General features: G+C 37.9%; 1 protein-coding gene across 4 annotated transcripts in view; it reads left to right on the forward strand.

Moving 5' to 3' along the window:
* Positions 1 to 23,206, forward strand: part of ST6GALNAC3 (ST6 N-acetylgalactosaminide alpha-2,6-sialyltransferase 3) — a 202,055-nt gene that overhangs the window by 116,923 nt on the left and 61,926 nt on the right. For all 4 annotated transcript variants that reach the window (XM_048947223.1, XM_048947221.1, XM_048947224.1 and 1 more), the window contains exon 3: positions 11,939 to 12,348. In XM_048947223.1, the coding sequence (XP_048803180.1) occupies positions 11,939 to 12,348 (410 nt within the window). The remainder of the gene's footprint in view (positions 1 to 11,938; positions 12,349 to 23,206) is intronic.

The raw sequence follows: 23,206 nt of genomic DNA on the forward strand, positions 1-23,206 counted from the left end.
GAAGCTGCATCATGTTGCCCACCCATAAACTGTGCTCTGCTGTCTGGAGTGTATTTGTTACGATTTTTGATCAATCTGGATTCCAACAATGTAAGCATGGCTAGTAATGTTTTCTTAGGAGCAAGATTTAGGTTCTGTGCAGAATCATGAAATGTTATGCAGACCAAACCTTATCATCCTATTTTCACATTAGGAATATTTCTCTCTCCTGCTACATTTTATATAATTATGTGTGTGAGAGGCAGTAGAAGCAACCAAGGACAGATAACAAAGAAGATGATTATTTTTACTAATATTTTACAATATTTTATTGTTACCCCCACAATGATGAATAGTTCTCACTATTATAAACATCTTCATTTTCATAGAAATTCACACAGGTTCCACCTGATTCTTAAAATGGTAGAATTACAGAATTATTGAAAAAGAAAAAGGGATTGGAAAGGACCTCTGGAGTTTACTGTGTCTAACATGGTGACTAACGCCAAGGTTAGGTCAGACTTTTGCCTCAGCAAGTTTTATAAATCTCTAGAGGTGGAAATTCCACAGTCTTTCTGAGCACCTGCTCCAAAGTTTGTTCTGTATTATGAAGATATATTCCCTAAAAAATGGATCTCGGCTGAAATGCATAGCCCACCTGTATTCCCTCCTCATCTCATCTCCCTTAGTCCTTTTAGCAGTAACACTGTGCACATCTGAGACCACAAATATTGGGCTAATGGAACATACACACTTCTTCCTTCGTATTGCATCTATAACTCTACATTGATGTGACTCACAGCGAAGAGATGCCAAAGCTTTCACATTTGCTTTGAAAATATTTTCTAATAATGAACTTAATACATCGTTAAACCCTCCACATATACACCTCTGTCACTGCTTTTAGTTGTTTTTATATGTGTGAATCTACACATATATAAATACACATTTTTATTTTTTTAAGAAACAACAGAGACAAGAGAACATAAGACTAACATAACTTAAGAAAAAGGTCCGCTGATGTATAATGTTCATGGAAATAAAGAGTTGTTGTTTCTATGCAAGCAAAGGTTAATTTCCATGCTTTTTGATCAAAACCACCTGCAATTTTAAGAGTATTTATTTTGGATGATTATTTTACAATCGTTTGATGACTCCCGCAGGATGGATTTTTTTGCTTAGCCATCTAATACAATCCCCCAAACATACAGTGAGGCTGTGAAGTGGACCTTAGCATCTCTGGTTCCCAGTGTGTCGTTGTGAGCTGCTGGCAGCTTGAGGTATAGCAGAGCCTGTAGCACAGAGCAACATTGTTCTGTAGAGGGAGAGAAGGGAAGGCATATGCTGTTTGCTATAGAAGGTATTTGTCAGTCTTCCCCTTGCCATCTAGAATGCAAAGGCCTCAGTTGACTTGTACACATATATCATCATTCTCATGGTGCCAACAAGCCAAACTGGTCAACATGTGGATATTATCAGGGGGCACTAACTTTTCCTTGTTATTACTATCTCCAAGTACCTTCCTAGGTACTAGTCAACACTACTAGTTCTTGCTACACTAGTTGGAGCTACAGAGGAACTGATGAGTGTTGACGTTGACTCTTAAAGTTGCTTTTCAAGTTGTCAAACAACAAATATTCTACTGTGGTTACAGCCCTTGCAAGGTTTAGGAATCAGAAGCTTCCTTAAGGTCAACAGATTTTTTAAAAAAGACAACAAAACAAAACCCAAACTTTGTGTATTCAGAGTTAAGTTGGAACATAGGATCTGTCTTAACCCATGTGATACCGGGAACAGGAAGATAATGTGACTCCTATCTCAGGAATGGACACTGAGACAAAATAAGCCTATCCTGTAGGTAACGTTTGTATGGATGCAAAGAAGGAAAGACTGTCATCTGGCTTTGTGAACACTTAGTTTATATTGGAGAACACCATTTGTCCTTTTCACACATGGAAGCAGAACTTTATCTGAGAGGCTTCTGCTACTGCCCAGGATAAAGAATAGTGCTATATTCTTTGTAATGGCATAGAGTATGCTTTTCTGAGGTCTTTCATTGTGGTCCTATGCATAAATTTATTCCTCGGGGTAGAGAAGTTCTTGTTAATCCATCCACTTTGTATGGATTCTCACTGCAAGCCAGATTTATCATATAAGAAGTTTCCTTGCTGTTTCTCTGTTTAGAAACAGAAAGCTTTTACACCTAGGAACTGAGAACCCAAATATATGATTCAAGAATACAGAGATTAGGTGATATAATGGCTCCAGTGGTGTCAGTGGGAGTTTTTGCTTTTGACTGCAAAGGAGGCTATGAATGAGCTGTAGATTTTTCTTGAAGCCAGCGCATAGGTGCAAGACAGTGGTAATGAGTAATTTTGTCCTTAAGACATATGAAGGACTAGAAATTAATTTAAATTTAAATTAAAAAAAACTTTAAAGTTATAGGTAGGATAGTTATAAAATTTAGACTACCCATTTTGGTGATAATGTTGTTTAATTCTAGCAGCTATATCGTTGGAAGGCCAGACAATATAGCGAAGAAAAGATTGATTGGGTTATTATTTTCATTTGTTAGTTAGCTTTTATCTTGCAATTGCTCATAGCATACTTTACTTCATAACTTACCACCTCATTTGCGTTTGTGCTATTCAGCACTTTCAGGCCTTGCTCCTCCGAGCTCCGTGATGAGGCAGTAATCGACACAAGGCCCTGGTGACTGCAGCATGCTGTTGGATGGCACTGTGTACAGGGTCCTTTCTTTAGTGAAGTCTTTCAAAGTGAGGGAGTTGGTACAGAATGTGGTCATAGCAGAAACTACGCTGCTGAGCTCTGTGAGAAGGAGGACCAATAAAGAATGATCTCTGAATTATTTACAAATCATTTAACCCAGTAGCTCCCAACTGAGAGTGCTTACAAAGTTATTGTGGATAATTTTAGGACATGATACCAACTAGTGCCTGCAATAAACTCTGCACTGATTAAAATCTGGTTAGTGGACATATGCACTGGGTTGTAAAAGCAATCAGAAGAGAATATATGTGCAACGGATTTTCCATTTGAGACAGATCTTTAGCATCACAGTTCTTAAATTTGCAGCTATGTTCCCACAGTTTCTATTAATGACTTATAAGACTTTAAATAAATAAAGTTTAAAATAAGTCTTCCTAATTCTTTAAGCAGAATCCTCCTATCCAGTATAAATTTCTGCCCTAATGCAAGATGCTATAGTGTTTGAAAGTTCAGATGGGTGAAAAATGGTAATTTAAGTTTATATCTTTCTGCAACTAAAGTGTTTTAAAAATCTTAAAAGCTATTTAAGAGAATTTAATTTTGGGGCAAAAGCTGACAGTCATAGTGCTGTAGAGCAAATACTTCCAGTATGCCAATAAGGGGAAAATAAATGAAATCGGCCAGAAGCAAGCATGTATTTTCTTTCAGATAAGACATCCTGCAATTAAAAACACTGGACTCAGCTTCTTAAGACTTATTTTGGCAAATGAAAAATGCAACTGCTTTTAATGCTATTGTAATAAACCTTATTGTTATTCCTGGCATGGACTTTTTTTTTTAATTTCAGAAAAATGGATAATTAGCATTTTAGCTTATCACTTTTCCTGCATGCATACAAATAATTTGATAGATAGACCACCAGGAGAGACAAAATTAAATAATAGGTCTAGACAGCATGGAACTAAAGTAAATTAGAGGTTAGGCTTCCGCTCTGTTAGATGGATTTTCATTTACAAAAAAAAAAAAAAAAAGGAATCCAAGCTAGTTTTTCTGACAGCTTTTTATTCTGCTTACTTCGATATAGTTTCCCCAAATAAATTGACCTATTGACCTGAAGTAAGATGTGCACTTCTTATTAGAAGACTCATAATTTATTTGGATATAAATTTTTCAAATGGATTGAGACTGGAGGCCTAGCAGTCAGTCCTGCATCTGTAATTCAGCCAAATAAATTCCTAGATAATGGCCTGTGATTAATGGTGAGTGCTGATAGAAGGAGGTTATTAGAGAAAGCAAATTTGGAACAAACGTGCTATATACATCATATACTTTACCGCCATCTGTGGGCATTTATAATAAATACAAATTAAAGTTAGTGGTTATAGAGTAATTATGTAACTCTTCCTCTCCAATATCTTACATATGTGAACAAGAATTCCTTAGATACAGTCTTATATTGAGCAAAATCAGAATGAAGAATTGTCAGGTTTTTGCACAGATATTTAGTATTATACAGAAAGAAAAAAGCAGCCTACGTGAAGAGAGTCCTTTTGGCCTGCATTGCTTTCAAGGTCATAATTCTGTAGTCCACTCGAGAGGAAGGATTGCATTTCATATGGATTATGTGTTCCCTGCACTCTACTGCCATGCACAGAACTGGATGTACTGGCTGTTGTCCTTTGTACTGCAATTCATTTGCTATTCAGTCTGTTCAGCTAAGACTACATTCCCCACTTCTATGTCTCCTTGTGGTGTAAATGACATTTTATTTCCTTGTTTATTTTGTTTTGTTTGTGGAGCAAATATATCTGTGTAGAGAAGAAACAAATTCTTATCTCCCTTATTGTTACATACAGTTTCCGCAAAAGATATGCGATATAAATGGAGAATTGCTGAAGGTAAAAGTAAGCCTAAAAATGACAGCTCTGATAACTTGCAGGAAGCAAGTATTCTTTGAACATACTGCTGCAAATGCAGCTTTAGAATGGAGTGGCAAAAGTGCCACAGCTAAACTTGCTGGTTGCGTTTGGAGTTGTTTATGAAGTTCATTGGATGGTTCTTGGTTTTAATAATATGTTTCCAGTAATGTTTTCCATGCACAAAATTTGAGAGTCATGAAGTGCTAATGAGAGCAAGTGAGCAACGTGGCAGGTGTTAAGATAAATGACTTATTGGATGCAGCATTCAGCAAACAGTGCTTGGTTGGAAGAATTCCCAGCTTCTGAACTATTACAAAGCCATGGCAGTTCAAAGGCTGTGTATTTGCAAATGAGTGATAGATGGAGTGTGACAAACAATGTGGTTATTTATGGTCACCAGCTAGACCACTGGAATGAAATTAGGGGTACTCTAGAAGGGTGTAGTTTGTTTTTCCTGGATATTTGAGAAACTAGTCTTTTTTTTTTCTTCTTTCTCCCCATAGGATGTTTTTGGGAGTGAATGTTATTTCAGTGCCTGTCTTGTGAAATCACTGCACAGACTGTGCAGGAAGGAGTTTGCTTCCCCTTTACAATTAGGCATTCAATCTTCAGTTGTTTGACATGAATATTTCCGTATGTTCTTGAGTATATTTATATTTTTGTTGTGATATTTTGTATACCAAAAAAGACTTTGCTACTCTTTTTCTCCCGTGATTCAGAGATGTTAATTGGGTGGACCTGGGACTGTAGACATGTATATGTCTATTGATGCCAGGGTTTCTGGTTAACTACAACCTGTAGTACTATGTGCTGAAGTGATTCTCTATGTTTCTTATTTGTTTTCTGCCTGGGCAGTTACAGTTTGAGGGAAAAAAGCTATTCTCTCTGCCTAATGCTGAGCTGTTTAGTTGACACATCTGTTAAAGCTTCCTTTGCAGAAGTTAACAAATATCTTTAGGGGTTTTTGGATCTTCTCTTGTGCTAGTTTTCATTCCCAAACATTGTGGGCTGGCTCAATGGTGATAGAAATATTATTTTACTTTTTCCCAAATCCTCTATATCCAAACATGTCTCTTTTTCAAAAACTAACTTACATTCTGCATTTCCATAGCCTGTTGCACTTCTCTGTATTCCTTTTTTGTCTTCTCTTTTGGTATCCCAGTTCCAATTATTTCCTTCCTTTTTTCAGTGTATTCATTTCTGTTAATAAGAGCATATTTTCACTACCACTGTACATGTGGAGAGGAGTTTACCAACCACCTGAGAAGCAAACTAAACTGTGGCTTCTGTTCTCCCAGCCAGCACCTGTGGGACCAGTTCTTACACATCCTTCAGGCAATGCCTTAGGCCAGAACTTTCTTCACCTGCCACTCTCTCAGTGCCCCAAATCCCGGATCTCCTGGCCATCAACCTTTTCTGGGTCTGTTCCTTGTACTTGAAACACTGAATTTGGAAGATTCCTTCTGCCATTAACCCTATGTGTAGAGGCAAAACACATTCTACTGTTGTGAATTACTCTGCCAAGTCTCCATTTTTCAGCCTTTACTTGATAATTGAGATATCGAGACTCTTTTTTCCTCACATATATTTTAAGTGTTTATTTTTTCTATTCTCAGATATACAAACTGTACTTGATTCTTGCCTTGTTTCAAAGCTGCCTCTATTCTTCCCAATAGCAGCAGCAAAATCAATGACATTCTGATGAGTGTTTGCTCTGCTATGCATTGAAAAATGTACTAGCTGGCATGGAGTCACGGGCTGTCTTCAAAGTGAGAAAGATGACACTGCATCACTTTGCACCATGGTTCATGTTTGAAAGATTTGTGGGTTTTTTTTTTTTTTTTTCATTCTGTGGGAAAGGAAGCTGAAATGTTTCAAAAATACACTTGCTGAAGGAAAGTTTAGATAGTGCTGGAGACATCAAATTTCAAGCTCTGCCCCAGGTCTGAGCATCCTTCCCTTTTCTGTCTTTTTACCACTGACATCAGGAATGCACAGGATACCCATTCAAGAAAAGGACTGATACCAGACCTTTCAGAGAGGTTCAACACGAGCTGCAAGTCAAAGTGGGTCAGTGCATATAGAAAGAATTTCAGTGACATTTAGTTATTCTATCTGTTACTACCAGATCAGTCTTATTATGTGTTCCCTTCCAATTCATTCAATTTAAATAAAAACTTCCTGCTAGCACTTATGTACATATCAGTGACAATCATCTAAATAAAATAGACCTGGCACTTCAATCTCAGTCTTATGAAGAGGCAAATCATATTCTATTTATTTGAAAATGGAATGTGTGTTGACATAGGGCTTATTTCAAAATAATGTCAAAATGTTAAAATCTTTATGAAATCTTAGCATTAAATTTTATGGAGACGGGTATTTACTGGGATGCAATGCCAGGGGCTAAGACCAGAAGTAAGAGCTGAAGATGGGAAAAAATTTCTACCAGGATGGAAAAGGGAACAACCACAAACTTATGGTAATCAGACCTGTGGATTTTTTTTTTATATAGAATTTTTATTGCTTAATTGAGAACTCTTACTGGATGGCCATACAATTTTTTTTTTTTTTTCCTTAAATGTGTTGAATTTTTACTTAGAGAAACCTGGCAAGTCCTTCCATCAGTCAGAGGTCTGAAGAAAAGGACTAAGTGTTGCTAAGAGCAGCTTAGTTAATTGTTACTGAAACACAGGAAAAATTAAAATACATTTTTTTACTGTAAAGTAGAGAAAAGTAATAAAAAACAATGCCAGACGGTTAATGCCTCTCTTGTACCTTTCATTTGAAAGACCTCAGAAGAACATCAAGAAGAATAAAGGCAAAATCTATTCCCCACTGGCATCATTATAAATGTTGTATCCTCTAAAACTCTAAAGACATCCAAGAAGAGTAGGAGAATAAATGGCATTGAAATAAAGAAAGTCTCTCTGGAGCTTTGTTCAATCGGCTTTGTTAGAATTCACTCAAATAGGATGATTACAAGAAAAGATCTCATTTGTTTCAACATTAAAGGAGCAAATTAATATGTGGCAAGCTGCTAATAATTGCCTCATTATGTAGTGAATGGGCAATGCGTCCAATTTATAAAATTGCTATCATATTGTTAAAGTAACAATTGGGAAAGTTTAATCTGAATTTCCCGACTATCTGTATGATTCATTGTGGGATTCGCAGAACGAAGTGGGGTTGGTGCATTGGAGTGAGCTCTGCAGCACACCATGGGCCTTCAGCTCTGAGAACTCTCGGGAGAAACTGAGCTTTTCATTAGCGTAAATTACATCTGCTTAGGTCCTGAGCTAGCCTTGGAAAACTGACTCTGACAATCCTGGCTAGGAAGGCAGCTTGGAGTGGGAATGGCCCATCAAGATGTTGAGTTGTTGGGCTCCAGTGACATCGGGAAATCAGAAGGGTTGTGCTGAAGTTTTGCAAAGATATTAAGAAGTCCCAGCCTGCATCATGTTACCTTGGTCTTCTGCAGCCATTCTCTTGCTGGAGACTTATGAAATGATGGGGGGGAGCGTTTCAAATTGGAGAGCAACAAAATTTCCAAATATCAAAATCCTCTGTGGAAAAGCATCATGTTTTGTGACTTTCTTCTAGTTAGATTTGCTTGTGACCTTTTCTAATTCTGTCTGTTTTTGTTATTTAATGATTTGACCTTTGATTCTGTGAAGCTACTTCAGAGCTAAATGCAAAGATTTAATAACTAGAACTGTTTGATAAGTGACCTTTATTGCACAGCTATTTCTCTCTGCTAGAGAAGCAGCACTGTTTTGCAAGTCCTAACTCACAGTTTTAATTATCTTTTCTATTGTCTGTAAGCTTGCACAGGAAATGGAAAGGTCAGACATTTCATTTTCTTTACTGATTAAAATATAAGTGCTTCACAACAGTTACAATGTATCACTCAGGGAAAAGATGGAATAATTTGTCAGAATCGTGCCCAGATGCTCTGCTGAGGAGCTCTGTGTCCTCCTGGTCAGCAACAAAATGAATAATATTCGAGGAGCAAAAAGCAGTTCTTCAAAGATAATAGGTCAGATCCCATGGTGTCTGGAGGTGAAATATCTGCTTAAATGCGTAAAAAGAGAAGAAAAGTTTTCTGTTGTTTTTTTTCCCTTTGGCTGATATATCTGCAATACAAGTGGATGAAAATCTCGTAAAAGGTAGAAGTAGGCGTTTAATTTGTGATGGTCTGTCTAAAAAGCACAAATAGCAGCAGTACAGGTCTCTGTATTCCCTTGCTGATCTGCTGCTGACTGCTCTCTGTGGATGGGAGGGCTGCCTGCCCTCCCTGCAGCCTATTTTTGCCTCTCTTATATGGTTGCAGATGACTGAGCATTTAATTGCTATCCTGGAGTTTGTGATATGGATACCTATAAACAGTTACTGACAATTGCAGAATAGTCCACCAACAATACATGTTTTCTCTAATTCTCCGGTTTTTCATCTCTCTGAACTCTGGTTTCTTTGTGTAAGAAATGACTCTCTGTGTCTGTTCATCCTTAATGCAAATAAGTCATCAAGTTAACTAGAAAAGTGACAGTTTCTCATGCAGATTAGGGCTTTAATCAACAACTATCCCAACCAAAAATCTATGAAGGGTATAGGGATGTCAGTGTTTGGGGTGATGAGAGATAACAGAAGATTACTCCAGCTCTTCAGGGGTCGTCTCAGAGCCATTAAGATTGTCCCAGTTTGGTAAGAGAAATAGCAGCTACAGCTGCCTTGATAATTCCCTGGTCTGACCCCTCTGGCACCCAAATCCCTGTGCCTGAGTGGCTCCTGCAGGAGCCATGTGGCAGAGGAGTTACATTTGAGCATCTTCTGAGTCTGTAATGAGACCTCACCACCATAGCCATTGCTGAGGTGTGGTGTCATAGCAAACAGGACGCCGAGCTAAGAGAGGAAAATAAGAAAGCTGTTGTGTATGGATTATAGAAACTGCCCCTCTTATCTTTAGCTGTTATAAACCAAGACCACAGGCAGCAAGGCTGTCTCTATATGGGGGCTCAGTAAATGAATACTGATACGTGGTTTTGCACATACTGCAGAAAATGTGGTGCAAAAAGATACTGAGTTCAGTGGATGGTGCTGGAATGAGTTGAATGTTTGTCATGGGTGTCAGTCAGTCTTTTAACACTCCACAGGATCTCTGTTAGCAAATGTGCATAATTAGGGCATCTGAAATTTCTCTATGTTGTAAAAATATCTGTTCTGAGATAGGATTGGAAGGGGTTAAGCCTCCACCTCTACTGAAGTAGAGCAGATTATATGTTGACCTAGTGCAGGCATTCAATATTATGAAAGCACTTTACAAATTGGAACAAGATAAATGAATCACAACAAAAGAGCTCGAAAACTGGGGGACACAATTGCAGGAGTGAGTGTACTCAGTTTATTCGAGCAGAACAGTTTCACTCAGTGAATAGAAAATGCTCAATGCATTTCTAACTAAGGTCAGAAAATCAAACAATTCCAAATTTAAGAGAGCAGCTCCATTTCAATGGAGACAGAAGAATATTCTGAAAAAAACACCCATCAATGTTGAGACAAATTTAAATGGGACCAGATTCTTGACCAAATTGTTTTTTCCTGTCTGGCAGTTTCATATTCAGTATTTGTTAGCTTGAAAGTTCACCCTGAAAGCTATAAATTAATCTACTGGGACTTGAACAATTCACTTCATGTTAGGATGTGAGTTATGCTCATGGATTTGTTTAGGTCACACAGCCATGTCCTCATAATGTATCTTAGAGAGAATTTCTGTAACTAAGCAGTAAACAGAAAGACTGTTGTGTTCAGCTGTATCTCCTGGGATTTCATCCCTGCTGTTAAACAGCCAAGCAGGACAACTCTCTGAAACTACAACAGCTATAAAAAATACATGGTGTTCTGTAAAGGAAACGCCATCGGTGCTGTTGCATACAGTCATACATCTTTAACTCCTGAAGAAACGATGAAAGAATGTTTTCAGGTACCACTCACATAGAGAGATCAAATCAATCACAGCAGAGAAGTGAAAAGGCTGCAGTTGTGATACCTACTGCAGAAACTTGATATACAAATATAATAATTGTCCCCCAAACATTTGATATTTTTGCAATTATAATTTGGCCATTATAGTCTTGAGGTGTTTATCTCTTGTCCTTATACTGTGCACCATTATCAAAGAAATCTGATCTAAGAGACCAGGTCCATTGTGGTCAAATGTAGCCAGGATCGGGTAAATTAGGTGTGATTTTGAAGAGAAATAACCACAAGGCTACTCAAAAAAGCATCTAGCTAAAAATCATCAAAACGTGAGAGAAATGAATACTAACAGACATATAAATGAAGTCAATCACTCCCAGTCAAAGCTGGGTTAGAAGATCAAGTCGGTGGCCATACAAAAAATTACAAATGGTGTGTGGCCTGTACCCTATTCTCTAAGTTTTTCTGGATGGATCTAGTTTTCATTTGTTTTAAATTTCTAGTAAAACTTGAATAAAATGCATCTTAAATGTAATGCATCCCTCTGATGCAAAAGAACCAGACAATATATATACAATTTATATTCAGACAAATGAAATATTGTCTGGGTCCCTATATTTCTTTAAGGAGATAACTATTCCTATTTTCAATACATAAGGGAGAAATAGTACCCCAGAACGCACTCAGGAAATACTGTCTTTGACTTCTCTTTGCCCAGGATTAAGTTCCTGAGTCACATGTCACCATTCCATCTGCCTCTCATTTTTCATGGTTGTAACAGTTCTCTGGAGAGAACACCACATTCCTCTATCTACACCTCTTTCCAGCTGCAGGGTTTTAGTGCTATCAGGTTGGTTGTTAGAAGTACACTTCATGTTTGACTTGTGTCACGAATTTGGGAATTATTCCTTCAGACACATAACCAGAATCAGCGTATAGTTAAATTTTCAGCATTATTTTTTCTGTACGTTTTCCCTGTTGCAGACACCTTTTCAAAACAGGCCTTGATCTAAATTATTTTCTGTTGCTGCTTTCTTTTATCATTTTCTAGGGGAAAGAGTAACATCCAGAGAGAAAAAGAAATGAGTATTTTTCTAGTTGACTTCAGTAGGTGAACAAAGGAAAAGACTGCAGGCACTGAAAAGGGTTGCTTTTAGAACTGTGTAGCAGTAGGTTTTTCCATCAGCTCTACCACAAGGGGATTGATTTTCTTGTTTTATAAAGAGAAGTATCGCTGTCAGTTTTTTGGATTGTCCTTGTCTTTCCGTTAACTGAATTCTCAGTCTGCTCTGTAGAGAAGAACCTGCCATGTATTTTTGTTTTCTCTCTTCCAGCCTCTACAACTGGACTGTGACCTCTGTGCCATCGTTTCCAATTCCGGACAGATGGTAGGCCAGAAGGTGGGAGCTGAGATAGACAAGTCCTCCTGCATATGGAGAATGAACAATGCACCCACAAAGGGCTATGAGGAGGATGTTGGGAAGAGGACGACCATCAGAGTGGTCTCTCACACAAGTGTGCCTCTCCTACTCAAGAATCCTGAGTACTTTTTCAAGGAAACCAACAGCACTCTTTATGTGATCTGGGGACCTTTTCGAAACATGAGGAAGGATGGAAATGGCATTGTATACAACATGCTGAAGAAAGCTGTTGACAGCTACCCAACTGCCAAAATCTATGTGACAACGGAAAAGCGCATGAGCTACTGTGATGCAGTGTTTAAGAAGGAGACAGGAAAAGACCGGTAAGTTATACTTGTGAAGAGCAATTATAATGTTTGACAAAAGACGTGAGAGAAGACCATGCTGGATGCCAGCTACTAAATGAATCCCTAGATATGTTTTTAATGGATTGTTTTGTGGTTTTGACTGTTATAAGCACTTGATGAGGCAGCAGCTAGGCCCCATTTACCCCACCTACGCTACCTTCTGTTCTTTCAATTTCTGTTGGCTTGAGTCCCAAAAAAATATTGGATGTCTTTCTGAAATGTTTTGAAAGCTGTGTGTTGTTTTCAGCTCAATTTACTATTGATGAAATTGATATTTTATTTGAAGGGGATAATCCTACTCAAACAACATTTCCAAGTGCACAACCTCAGGATAACTCTGGATATTGTATTTTTGTCTCTATTGATATTCTCTTTAGTTTTACTTCAAGCACAAACCACAGGGTTGTGTGCTATTTGTGTTTCTTGGTGAAAATGGATTTGTTTTGGCATTGAAGGGGACCTCTGTGTTTTGGCATTGAGGCAGCCTCTGCTACACACTTAGTAGGAAGGAGTTTCCAGACCACTGTTGTGTCTCAGTATTTATTTTTCAGTTTGCACATCATGATTTTGCAGTTGTGAAGGAAAGTAGCTATTCTGACCACATTATAAAAATACAGATGCTAACTAATAGTTTAACCTTATCCAAACTTTTGACTTGGCTGTTGCTGTAGAAGTGCTTGTTCTCTCAGTCTCCCGTGATTCCCTTTGTTACTGAAGTGCCAAATCTTGGTTAGAGTCAATTTTGCCTTTTTGAAAATGAATTGAAATATGGGGCTTGTTCAGCATGTGCATATATGGCTGCTGCAATTCTGGAGTTGGAAGGGGCTTCCATTCTCCATAAATGTCTCAAGGTTGTCATTGCTTTCTTGGTTTAAACTGAAGCTGATGAATTGAAGCTAACAGAAAATGCACGAGATGCATTTCTCAAAAATGTCCTTTAATAATCAAAGGCATCCCGTTTACCTATTCATCGAGCTAAATATGATCGAGAGAATATCATTGCATTTGTAAACTTCAATTTGTTTATATTTAAATTTGTATATATTCCATGATAATGGTTGTCAGGTCACAGACTTAACAATGTTGCATTAAAATCCTTACTGTGAGAGCAGCTCAGTGCAAATAGATACCTTAGCATAGCCTATCAAAAAAAACATCATCATTCAAGTGTCTTAATCTCCAGCCTAATGTGTTCCTATTCAACAAATTAATACATTACAAAGTTTTATTAGTTCCTTATTAACACAATACAAATTATCCTTTCCATGTCAAAGACAGATTGAACTTCTGTTCTCTCAGAGCTTATAAACAAAGTTCTTAGGAATCCTGGCATCAGTAGCCCAATGTCTTTCTCCTTTATCTGCCACTACAACTAAAATTTTCACACTGTGAGCAAAGGCAAATTGTAGAGGGACTTCATGATCCACGTGACGTGGTGTGCATAACTAACACTACGAAGTCAGCCAATGCTTCTCACAGTGGCAATCAAATCACATCCTTGCATCTACTGTAACTTTCTTTTTCAGTTCTGCTTATCCACATCAAATGCAAGTGGTATCATTTTGTGCACTTGTCAGCTAGAAATGAGGGAAATAGTCAACATGTCACCAGCTCTCTACTAGTCAGGGGGCCTCCATTTGGAAATCATTTTCAATTCACAGAATCTTTATGCTTTCTCTAGGGAGGGTGATGAGTCTCTTAGAGGTATATGCCAGTTGTGGAAGCACTAAAGGCAGAGCACAAGAAATTTGGGAGTGATGAAAATAGTTTCGCACATTATGCCAGACTGTTACGATGCTGAGACAGAATCAGGTTCCTCAGCCAAATATTCCTTCCATTCCTCAGAGAAACATCAACTCCTGCTTGCAGTATTAGTTAGAACAGAGGTCTGCTTCAGCATGTTCCCAGAAAAAAATCTGGAAGGATACCAAGTTCAACTCATATTTTAAAATGTACCAAGTGGATTGTAATCACGTCTATTTTAGCTTAATCCTAAAATACTGTCCTTATGTACAGTGTATTCTACTAAGGCATAGTAAAATTACAACAGATTGCTAGTCTGTCAAGCCTTTAATAGCTTTCTAGTTCTACTTTTTGGTATATTATCTTTTCAGGTAATCAGTGAGACTTTAAAGTAATTTCATCCTACCGATGCTTAAGTTTCAAAGGGTGTTTTGAGAAGTGGCAAACAGATGTGTTCTGCAGTTGTTTCACTACTGCAAAAAAGCTCTGGTCCTACACTCTCGCTGGAGCTTCATCACTGAATTCAGTGGGCACAGGTTCAAGCCCCACAGCTTTGCTATTGATCCATAGTTTGTTATCAGTTGTATGGGGACTGCTGAATCACGGCCTGAACCTCTGATTGATCCCCTGAGGCGAGCCATGAGTCAGTCACAGGAGCACAGGTGAAGGCAATTCAGCTGTGCTGCTGGAAGGGGGGGAGCCTGGCTGCACCTCTCCTAGATCCATTTAAGAGCTGACCACCAGTGGGGATGGATCTCTTCTGGAGATCCACTCCATTGGAGTTTCCCAGGCAAGCCCAGGATATGGGTGAGTGTACCTGTCATTTCTGGTTCCTGTTTTGGTGTAACAACATCATAGCCAAGCTCTCTGTTGTACCGTAACATCTGTATATTCGTTAATTGTGCACTGCTATACCATAACATCTGTATATTCATTAATTGTGCACTCCTATACCATAACATCTGTATATTCATTAATTGTGCACTGCTACACCATAACATCAGTATATTCATTAATTGTATATCAGTTCGTGTAAGAAATAAGGATTGTCCCTGAAGAACTTCTAGCAGATAGGTTGGAAGCAAATTTTTTAATTCTTTCTGTAACAGTATCCTGAAATATGAGTTATCAGTGCTGGAGAATTAACCTTGTATGCAGTGTTACGAATCTGGAGGACATACGTTTCTTCTGAGAGTCTTCATTAGTGAAGCATTTGAGTTCAATGCAGTGAATATTCATCCATTTTGAATAATTGTTGTACATAAATAATATTCATTACCAGACGCTCATGGTTTTTCATTAAAGCTTTTTACTTGGTGCTTCCCTAGAGGGAACATAAACCTGGCAGCTTCTTCTTATACTTCACTAATGTTTGGTTATATTGCATGTATTGAGTCAAGTGAAACATTTAAAAAAACATTGGATAATCACTAACTGTGGCATGTTTGTATCTGCTTCAATCCAGGTAAGTGGTTCTAAAGACATCTATAACTTTGCTATGTGGTAAGGCAATATGATATAACAACATTTAATTGGTAATAACAGAGAAAACTGTAGTCTTCATTAAAGCAGCAGAGCTAATTCTGGTCTGATAAAGTGCACTGAACAGCCCTAAATAGGTTTTAATTAGCTGGCACCAAAGCTGCACCACCCTTAGGGAGGGTAAAATTAATGAAAAATAGCAGCACATAGATCAGCGCTACTGGATGTCATTGCCTTAGGTGAAGGTGATGAGGAAGAAGGGAGTGCCTTTTAAGGATCATTTAGAAAACAGACTGCGTTAAATGTGACTTTTCAATGCAATGATAAAATAAATCTTTGCTAATATTGCTGAGACACTCAAATATCATCCTGTTTTCAGCCTACATTTGTATTTATTGTACAAACATTTCAGGCTGACCACTCAGCAGGTGCAGCTCCAGTCCCTCCTTGAGGCTGGCAGTGTGATCAGACACTGCCTGCGGGGGACACTGAGCCCCAGCAGACAGCCAGTAATGCACATGCTGATATCACCTGATTCATGGCTTCACTTAACGTCTGAGGTCGTCTCATACATAACTGGCTGAAAAGAGCCTGATAGACTTTCCTGTGGAGATATGTTCTGATCCACTGAAATTCCTGTAAAGAGACCTTCAGACGATGTTCTGAAAGCCAGCCCTTTGGGTGTAGGTTTGACTACACGCTATCTTAACTCTAACAATACCCACTCCATATTGAAACAATCCAGTTCAACTTGTTCCTTCCAACTCAAAGGATTCCATGAATTCAACGTTTTATGGAGATTATTAGCTATACAAGTATGCTCACTGGAGGTAGCTGTGTTTCAATCAGATTGGTGTTTCTGAAGGATTTCTGGTAATGTCTTGGATGATTCTGAAGAAGTTAAATTGGTTTAGTGCTTCTCCTCCAGTTTTCAGTTTCCTCTGTGCCAGATGGTGCGATGTGTTGGGTTGTGACAAAGATGGTTTATCATCTGAGGCAGAAAGATGGATCATTCTGATCGCTGACTTCTACATAAAGATTCAAAACTTGGAGGTGTGCTCAACCTGCTATTTTACTCAGTTCTGCACACTATTTTTTTTTCTAAACTTGGCAATATGTGAGATCTATATTAAATCTCTGTCATTTAGAGGTACAAATTATATTCATCTGAATTTCAGATTGACACTGTTAGGCAACTCAAGTCATCTCAGCTTCACCTCAGCTAATACGTGGTTTTTGATGTGTCTGACTGATCCACGCAAAACTGTAGTCTAGTAAAAATGTCTTGAACAAGTGAAATTACCTTCTCTGAGATACAGGTGGGTGCAAATTCTGTTGTTTGGGGAAGTTCTCTCAGAACAGAAATGGTAAATCTGTCAGTGGCTGGATCACACAAGTTTTGTGCTGTATTTCTTGGCTTGAATAGAGTATTGCAGTAATGTTATCTCTTTTGTGCTTACTTTCATAGTCATACTAGTTTCCTTATCGGAGAAAATATAAAATCTTACCCAGTGTTAGATAATAATTGCAGAATGAAGCTTTTCATTGGGAAGTTGTGAACACTGACAATGAATTTGGCTCAGAGTTTTTGGGAGTTGGGCATACTCTCATCTGCACTTGGTATTAACATGAGTTTTCTAAAAACTGGGAGGTGAGTAACCGTTCATTTTGCTTGGAAAGGAAAACAAGCAGAGTTAAGGAACATTTACATGCTTAAATTATAGAACTCTTGGAAGAAAATGATGGAAAAAGGATTCAGACTGACATGGGAAACATAATGTGTCATAAACATTTTAAGGATAAAAATTCTTGTTTACAATTTGATATAGTCTTTGTCATGTTGATGTATTCTCTGCTGTTGCACCGATAAAGCAAAAAGTTCTCCATTGCCTGTGAACATTAGAGTAAGCCCCCAAATTTGTGCTGGACCTGGTCACCATTTCTCAAGTGCTTGACTACAGATCTTTCTCAAACCACTGCTTGGTACTTCCAGCCTTTCTTTTTTGCAAAGGAATTCCTTCAGAAAACATTAATGGATTTGTCTGTCTTAATTCAAAGAGCGCTTAAGTAGTTTCATTGTCAACTGAGACTGCTTTATTACCTGGAAAAAAAAGTGAAGATCTAAAGCATGAAACCTTAATGAAATAAATAGATTTTTCATTATAAAACACTTAAAATCTCAACCTCTACTGCTATTTGTGGTCAATTACCAGAGTGCTAACAACCATTTGGGGGTTTACACGTATCTCATTCACTCTTCCCTGCTAAAAAAACAGTTGTTCCTGAGTATCCTAGATTTATTCCCTGCAGCCTATTAGTATCTGCATTTATGTTTCTTTATGAAGATTTTCCTAATTAAGATGAACATTTTTCTCTATTAGGCAGATGGAACTCAATCGAAGTCTGTTTTTTATTAACGTGGCAGTAAACGCTGTTCAAAGCTCAAGCACTTTTTACAAGAATTAAAGCTCCCACTACACTGCAGTAATTGAGTAGTAAAATAATGCATTATTAAAAAATTAGCAATATTATCTATTATTTTGTGGAAAACTATGGCTGCGTAAGTATGAATTTAGAGACCTATTGATGCTGTGCTGATTGCTGACTTTACCCATGGAGGTACTTCTTTTTAAATAATGATGTAAGTGAAAGCATACGTGACCAGGATCTACTTTGTCTTCGTGCGTTTTCACATGTTGTGTGAATTCATCCAAGGTTTATTTGTTTTAATTTACTGAATCTTCTTTGGGTGCCACTGAATGCTCTCTGCTCCTGACCAGCTAGATACTAAATCTTTCCACAAAGTTTGATATTGACCTAATTACATGCACACATTTTTCATCCTGTCCTTTGAATGTTCTGCAGCTTTTATGGCCACAATCACATTGTTTTATCTCTTATGAGCTACACTCTGATTGCACATATAGATGAGATCCCTCCCGGACTTTTCTCACATCCCATGAATCCTTTTGAAGGATGAGGTCACCCAATGATACGTATGCTGGCAGTCCTGGTAGCGCTGTGGATCCAACTTTGCTCTTGTTCTGTTGTTTGTGGTGCAAGGGATTTTGTGGCTGTAAAGGGAGAAGATTTGGAGGAAAAAGTGAAGAGGTGCAGATTTTCAGTGAAGCCTTTGGTGTTCGTAGAAGCTTCGCTTCCACTGCAGCATTTTTTATTTTTTAGATCACAGCATTTAAAATAGACCTTGATTTTTTTCTAAAGGAGTTTTTAAAGGAACAAAACTAATTAAAATAAAACCAAGAATTTAATCTGTTTTTAAACTCAACCTTTCTGCCAGTTGAAATAATTTTCTTTAAAAACAGTGATTACCATTGAAGTCTGTGCTTATTCCTGGTTGTCATTTAACAATGCTTTTCTAAGATGTATTAAATAGATTAGGAAATAAATGCAGTATCACTATGGCTTTAGTGTGTTACCCATTGTTTACTGATTACTATGGGTTTCCTAATGGAAGTTCCCTAATGTGCACTGCTTCATATTTACAGTATTTAGCAAAATACCATGTTCTGCAAATGAATTACATGAGAGGTGCTGAGAGATTATGTTATGGAGTTGCTGCTTGAGTGAGGGTAGCAACTTTCAGAGGCAAGCAATAAAACACTGCAGTAATTTGTTGGTTCTTATAGGAAGGACTTTCTGTATGTCTTTCTGCCTGCTAGCTAGTAAAGTTTACAAGAACAGGCTTTCATAAGAAAAAGTTGTATGAGAATAAAAGTGACTCAAAACTAATTTCTCAGTGAATCTCAGTGAAAGAGAACATGAGAAAGAGAAAATATTTTCTTCTCAAAGCTTGGAACAGGCAGGCAACACAGTAGAAGGAAAAACTGGTTAAAAATGGGAAATGCTTTTGGAATGTTTAACCTTACATGTATAGAAAGATTAAGAAACAAATATTCCAATGAAAAATTAAGGAGTAAGAACTCTGCAAGTTCCTATACTTACAGGTGGGAGAAAAATGGGGTGAAAGTGGTGAAATTCCAGGGTCTCATTAAGTTTATTTGCTGGTGATCTTTTCCATAGAAAGAAGTTGGGCTGCAGTTTCAGAACAGTGAAGCTGCTGTGTGTGCATTTGGATTTATAGTGCATGTCTTGGAGGGTAACTCAGGATTCACAGACACATCAGTGAGCCTGATGTTGCTGTTGGGATATACTACAACCTGCATTTAGGAAACAGTCGCTGTGTAAGTCCTCATGAAGTTCTGATAATGCTCACATTCACTGAGCTTCTAATGATGAGGTAGCTGTGCATTTAAAAACTCATATGCACAAGAGCTGCATGTACAATTTTACTCATGTGTTCACATCTTCAGTAGGTGTTGGAAGCTACAGCACAACCTAGGGACCTGTTACAAACCTTGAGGATTGTCCTCAAAGAGTTTACCTGATGTTATGACTGATAATTGGTGTGTAACTTAGTTTGGGTGTTTCCACACCCAAGGAAAGGGTGTGAAAGGCATACTCTTCAGTTCTGTTATTCAAAGATTCAGACATTGTTTCCAGCACTTCGTTAGCAGTTCTTGCTAGTAGTGGCATTCAGTACAAGTGACGTTGAGTGCCAAAGATAGCACTCTTCTCAGAACCTGAGCAGAGCATTACAGGGTTCAATAAATATGCAAATACAGTAGGATTAAATGTTTCCAAATGCTCATATTTATTCTTTGCAAGTTTTCTGTTCCTATACCATCCTGATCTTTGGAGACATCTTTTTCTTTTATTTTAAAGCATCAGCAACCATGAAATCTTCAGGGTTGGAAAAGGCCTCTAAGATTACCCAGCCCAACCTACCCCACTATGCCCAGCATTGGCAGCCTATGCCAGCGCATCACTGTTCTGTAGGAGGAAAACATTGTTCCTGATATCCAAGCTGAACCTCTCCTGGTGCGAACTGAGGCCATTATTCTTCTCTGCTGTATTTGTATTGGTTACAGAATGGAAAAACGAACTTCTTAATGCATGCTTTACATGACTCATTAAAACTTCCAATGCACAGGATTTGCTGCAAAAGTTAAAAATTACTGCAGATGATGTCAGTAGTGTAGAATAAGACACAGAGAAGGGAAGTGATAGCTAGATGAAATCCTAAGGAGCAAACAGCATGCTTTTATCTTAACAAATATTGTCAGAAATACATGCACTGAGTTCAGTTGCCTCTCCATATGTTGCTTCAGAGTTTTCCTTTAAGTACACATCTTAGAGACACTGGCCCTCTTGTCTCTGAGGAGCATCCCAAACCTTTTCCCAATGACAGCTTTTCATAAAATATAGCAGATATTGCTTAAGATTCAAAATGCCTCTGTGAGGCAAGGAATATTTATCTGCTTTTTACAAGCTGATTTCCTTGAGAAAGAGACTTTCCTTGGGGAAAATAGGAGCTATTGTTGTATAGAACTTTGCCATAGGGATTTTTGAATTTTGTGTACTTACCATGAAGATGTTTCAATCTTCTGTGTTGCTAATTACGAGTTGGAACAGTCTGGAACTGTGCAGGTGGAACTGCATAGGAGAACAACTTTCTGTTGCTCTATAACCTGTTTTCAGCCAAACACAGTAATGTTCCGGCACTTCTTTCGACATTAAATTAGCAGTAATCTCTTGACATTTTGCAATCAGTCAAAATATTAAGGAGAGAAAATAATCTGAAGAGTATTTGCAAAGCAGTATTTCTATAAGAATCATCTTGCTCTCAATTCTTTCATTTCAAGCATTATATGTTGTCCTATCAAATGTCCATTCTTCTCTGCCTCATCTCCACATCTTCCTCCACTGCATTTAGAAATGTGACTAACATTTGTTATGTTAATTGACTTTTTCTTTCATGAAGGGAGAATTGTGTCTTAGTTGGAGCTCTCTTTGTGGGCTGCTATGATTTTGTATTTTCTGATAAAATGTATTTTGTATTATTAGTAGAAAAAAGCAGTAGTCCTTACCTCCTCTGGGCTTATCCAATTGTCTTAAATGTCCCTTACCTACTCTCCCAAGAAGGCAGACTATCCAAGGGAGCTGAATTACAGATTCTCCCAGGGAATCTCAGCTGCAGTGGCATCCCAGAGCATTCTCCCTCCTGAAAGTATTTTGGGTCTCACTCGTGAAAGTGCCCTGCAGAAACGGAAGGCATTTATGTTTATATAGGATATCCTCAGCTTGATACTGCTTAGACCTGTTGAAGCATCAGTGGCTTCTATGCTACTTGACCTGATTAGGAGGAAGGTAATGAACAAATTAATAACTGAGGGCCAGTTCATTGTTTATCAGTTGGAAAGAGTATTTTAGATGATATTTCTAGATGTGGTTTATGGTGTGGTACTTGGGGATGATATCACCAGTGCAATCTTATTCTAGTAACCCTTCAAACTTTTACTTCTAGATCTCAAAATTCTCCTGTATTTTAAACAGTAGCCACTGCTTTCATAAACATTTGACCAGTTTCAGGGTAGCACTAGCAGGAGCAGCTCTGTATATTTCAGTTAAACTTTTCCTTATGTACCAGGACAGAGACTGGCATATAATATATTTTCTTCATTATTACTTTACATTTTTCCCTGAGGCTTCATTGATTTCAAAACCAGGATCTTCATTATATTAAAATGGTGGCATTAATACTTTAATCTCTGTGGGTGGATTGTAATAGAAAGTTTCAAAATAATTGCCTACGAATGTGAAAGGTAAAAATCTATATGGTGTCATATTGCTCATAATGTGACCATTAAAATAACAATTATGTGATAATGAAAAGAGTCACTATGCTTTGGCTTATCTTTACATAATGTTGATAGCTAATGAAAACAGGGAAGATTGTATCTAATTACAGTTAACAATGCCATTGCATTTCCTGTAAATATCACATTTTGCTTAGGTTTGTAGATTTGCATGCTTTTCTGAAGTTTGTGAGTGCGTTCTGTGTACTTCAAGTATGACTACTTTTAGAACAGTAGCTACTTTTATTTTCTCAAAAGGTCGACACAGTCTTCAGAAAGGCTAAGACTTTGAACATTTTGGAAATTTGATTACCTGAGGCAGATGTGTCTTGCAACATGGCCATACTGAACAGAAATAAGAGGGGAAAAAATAACAACAACATTTAGGTCATCTTGATTTGTTGTGTTACAAAAGCAAAGGTAGCCTGACATCAAGTCAGTCAGTAGAATAAATTCTCTCTTTAGGTCGTGCTTTGACATGGATAGAGAAGCCTTCTCGTTTTGTATGGTGAGATGCTGAGCTCAGAGTTAAATGTGCTTGGTTCAGGAACGTAGAGCCATAGCTCCCAGTGATCTTAAGGGCAAGAGCATCCGTTAGAATTAAGCTGTTTTGGTTTTTGTACATCTCGAGCAGACTACACTGGATTTCCACAATGCAGTGATGTCGGCCTTTGCATTGTGCGCTACTTGCAATATTTTCTATACATAATGACATGGCTGAATGTTACTTTTAAATGCCAAACTCTTGAAGGTTGGAATTACATTGCTCTAACTAATTTCCAAGGGGCTTCAGCTTTTGTTCCTGCTTCTCTTTTTGACCATCTCAGGCTCTTCCATTTGGGTTATCTAAATGAAACTGTGGGCCTTCATGCTGCCACTGTACTTCAGTCACA

The sequence above is a fragment of the Lagopus muta genome, chromosome 5, assembly GCF_023343835.1.
Source record: "Lagopus muta isolate bLagMut1 chromosome 5, bLagMut1 primary, whole genome shotgun sequence".
Classification (NCBI taxonomy): Eukaryota; Metazoa; Chordata; class Aves; order Galliformes; family Phasianidae; genus Lagopus; species Lagopus muta.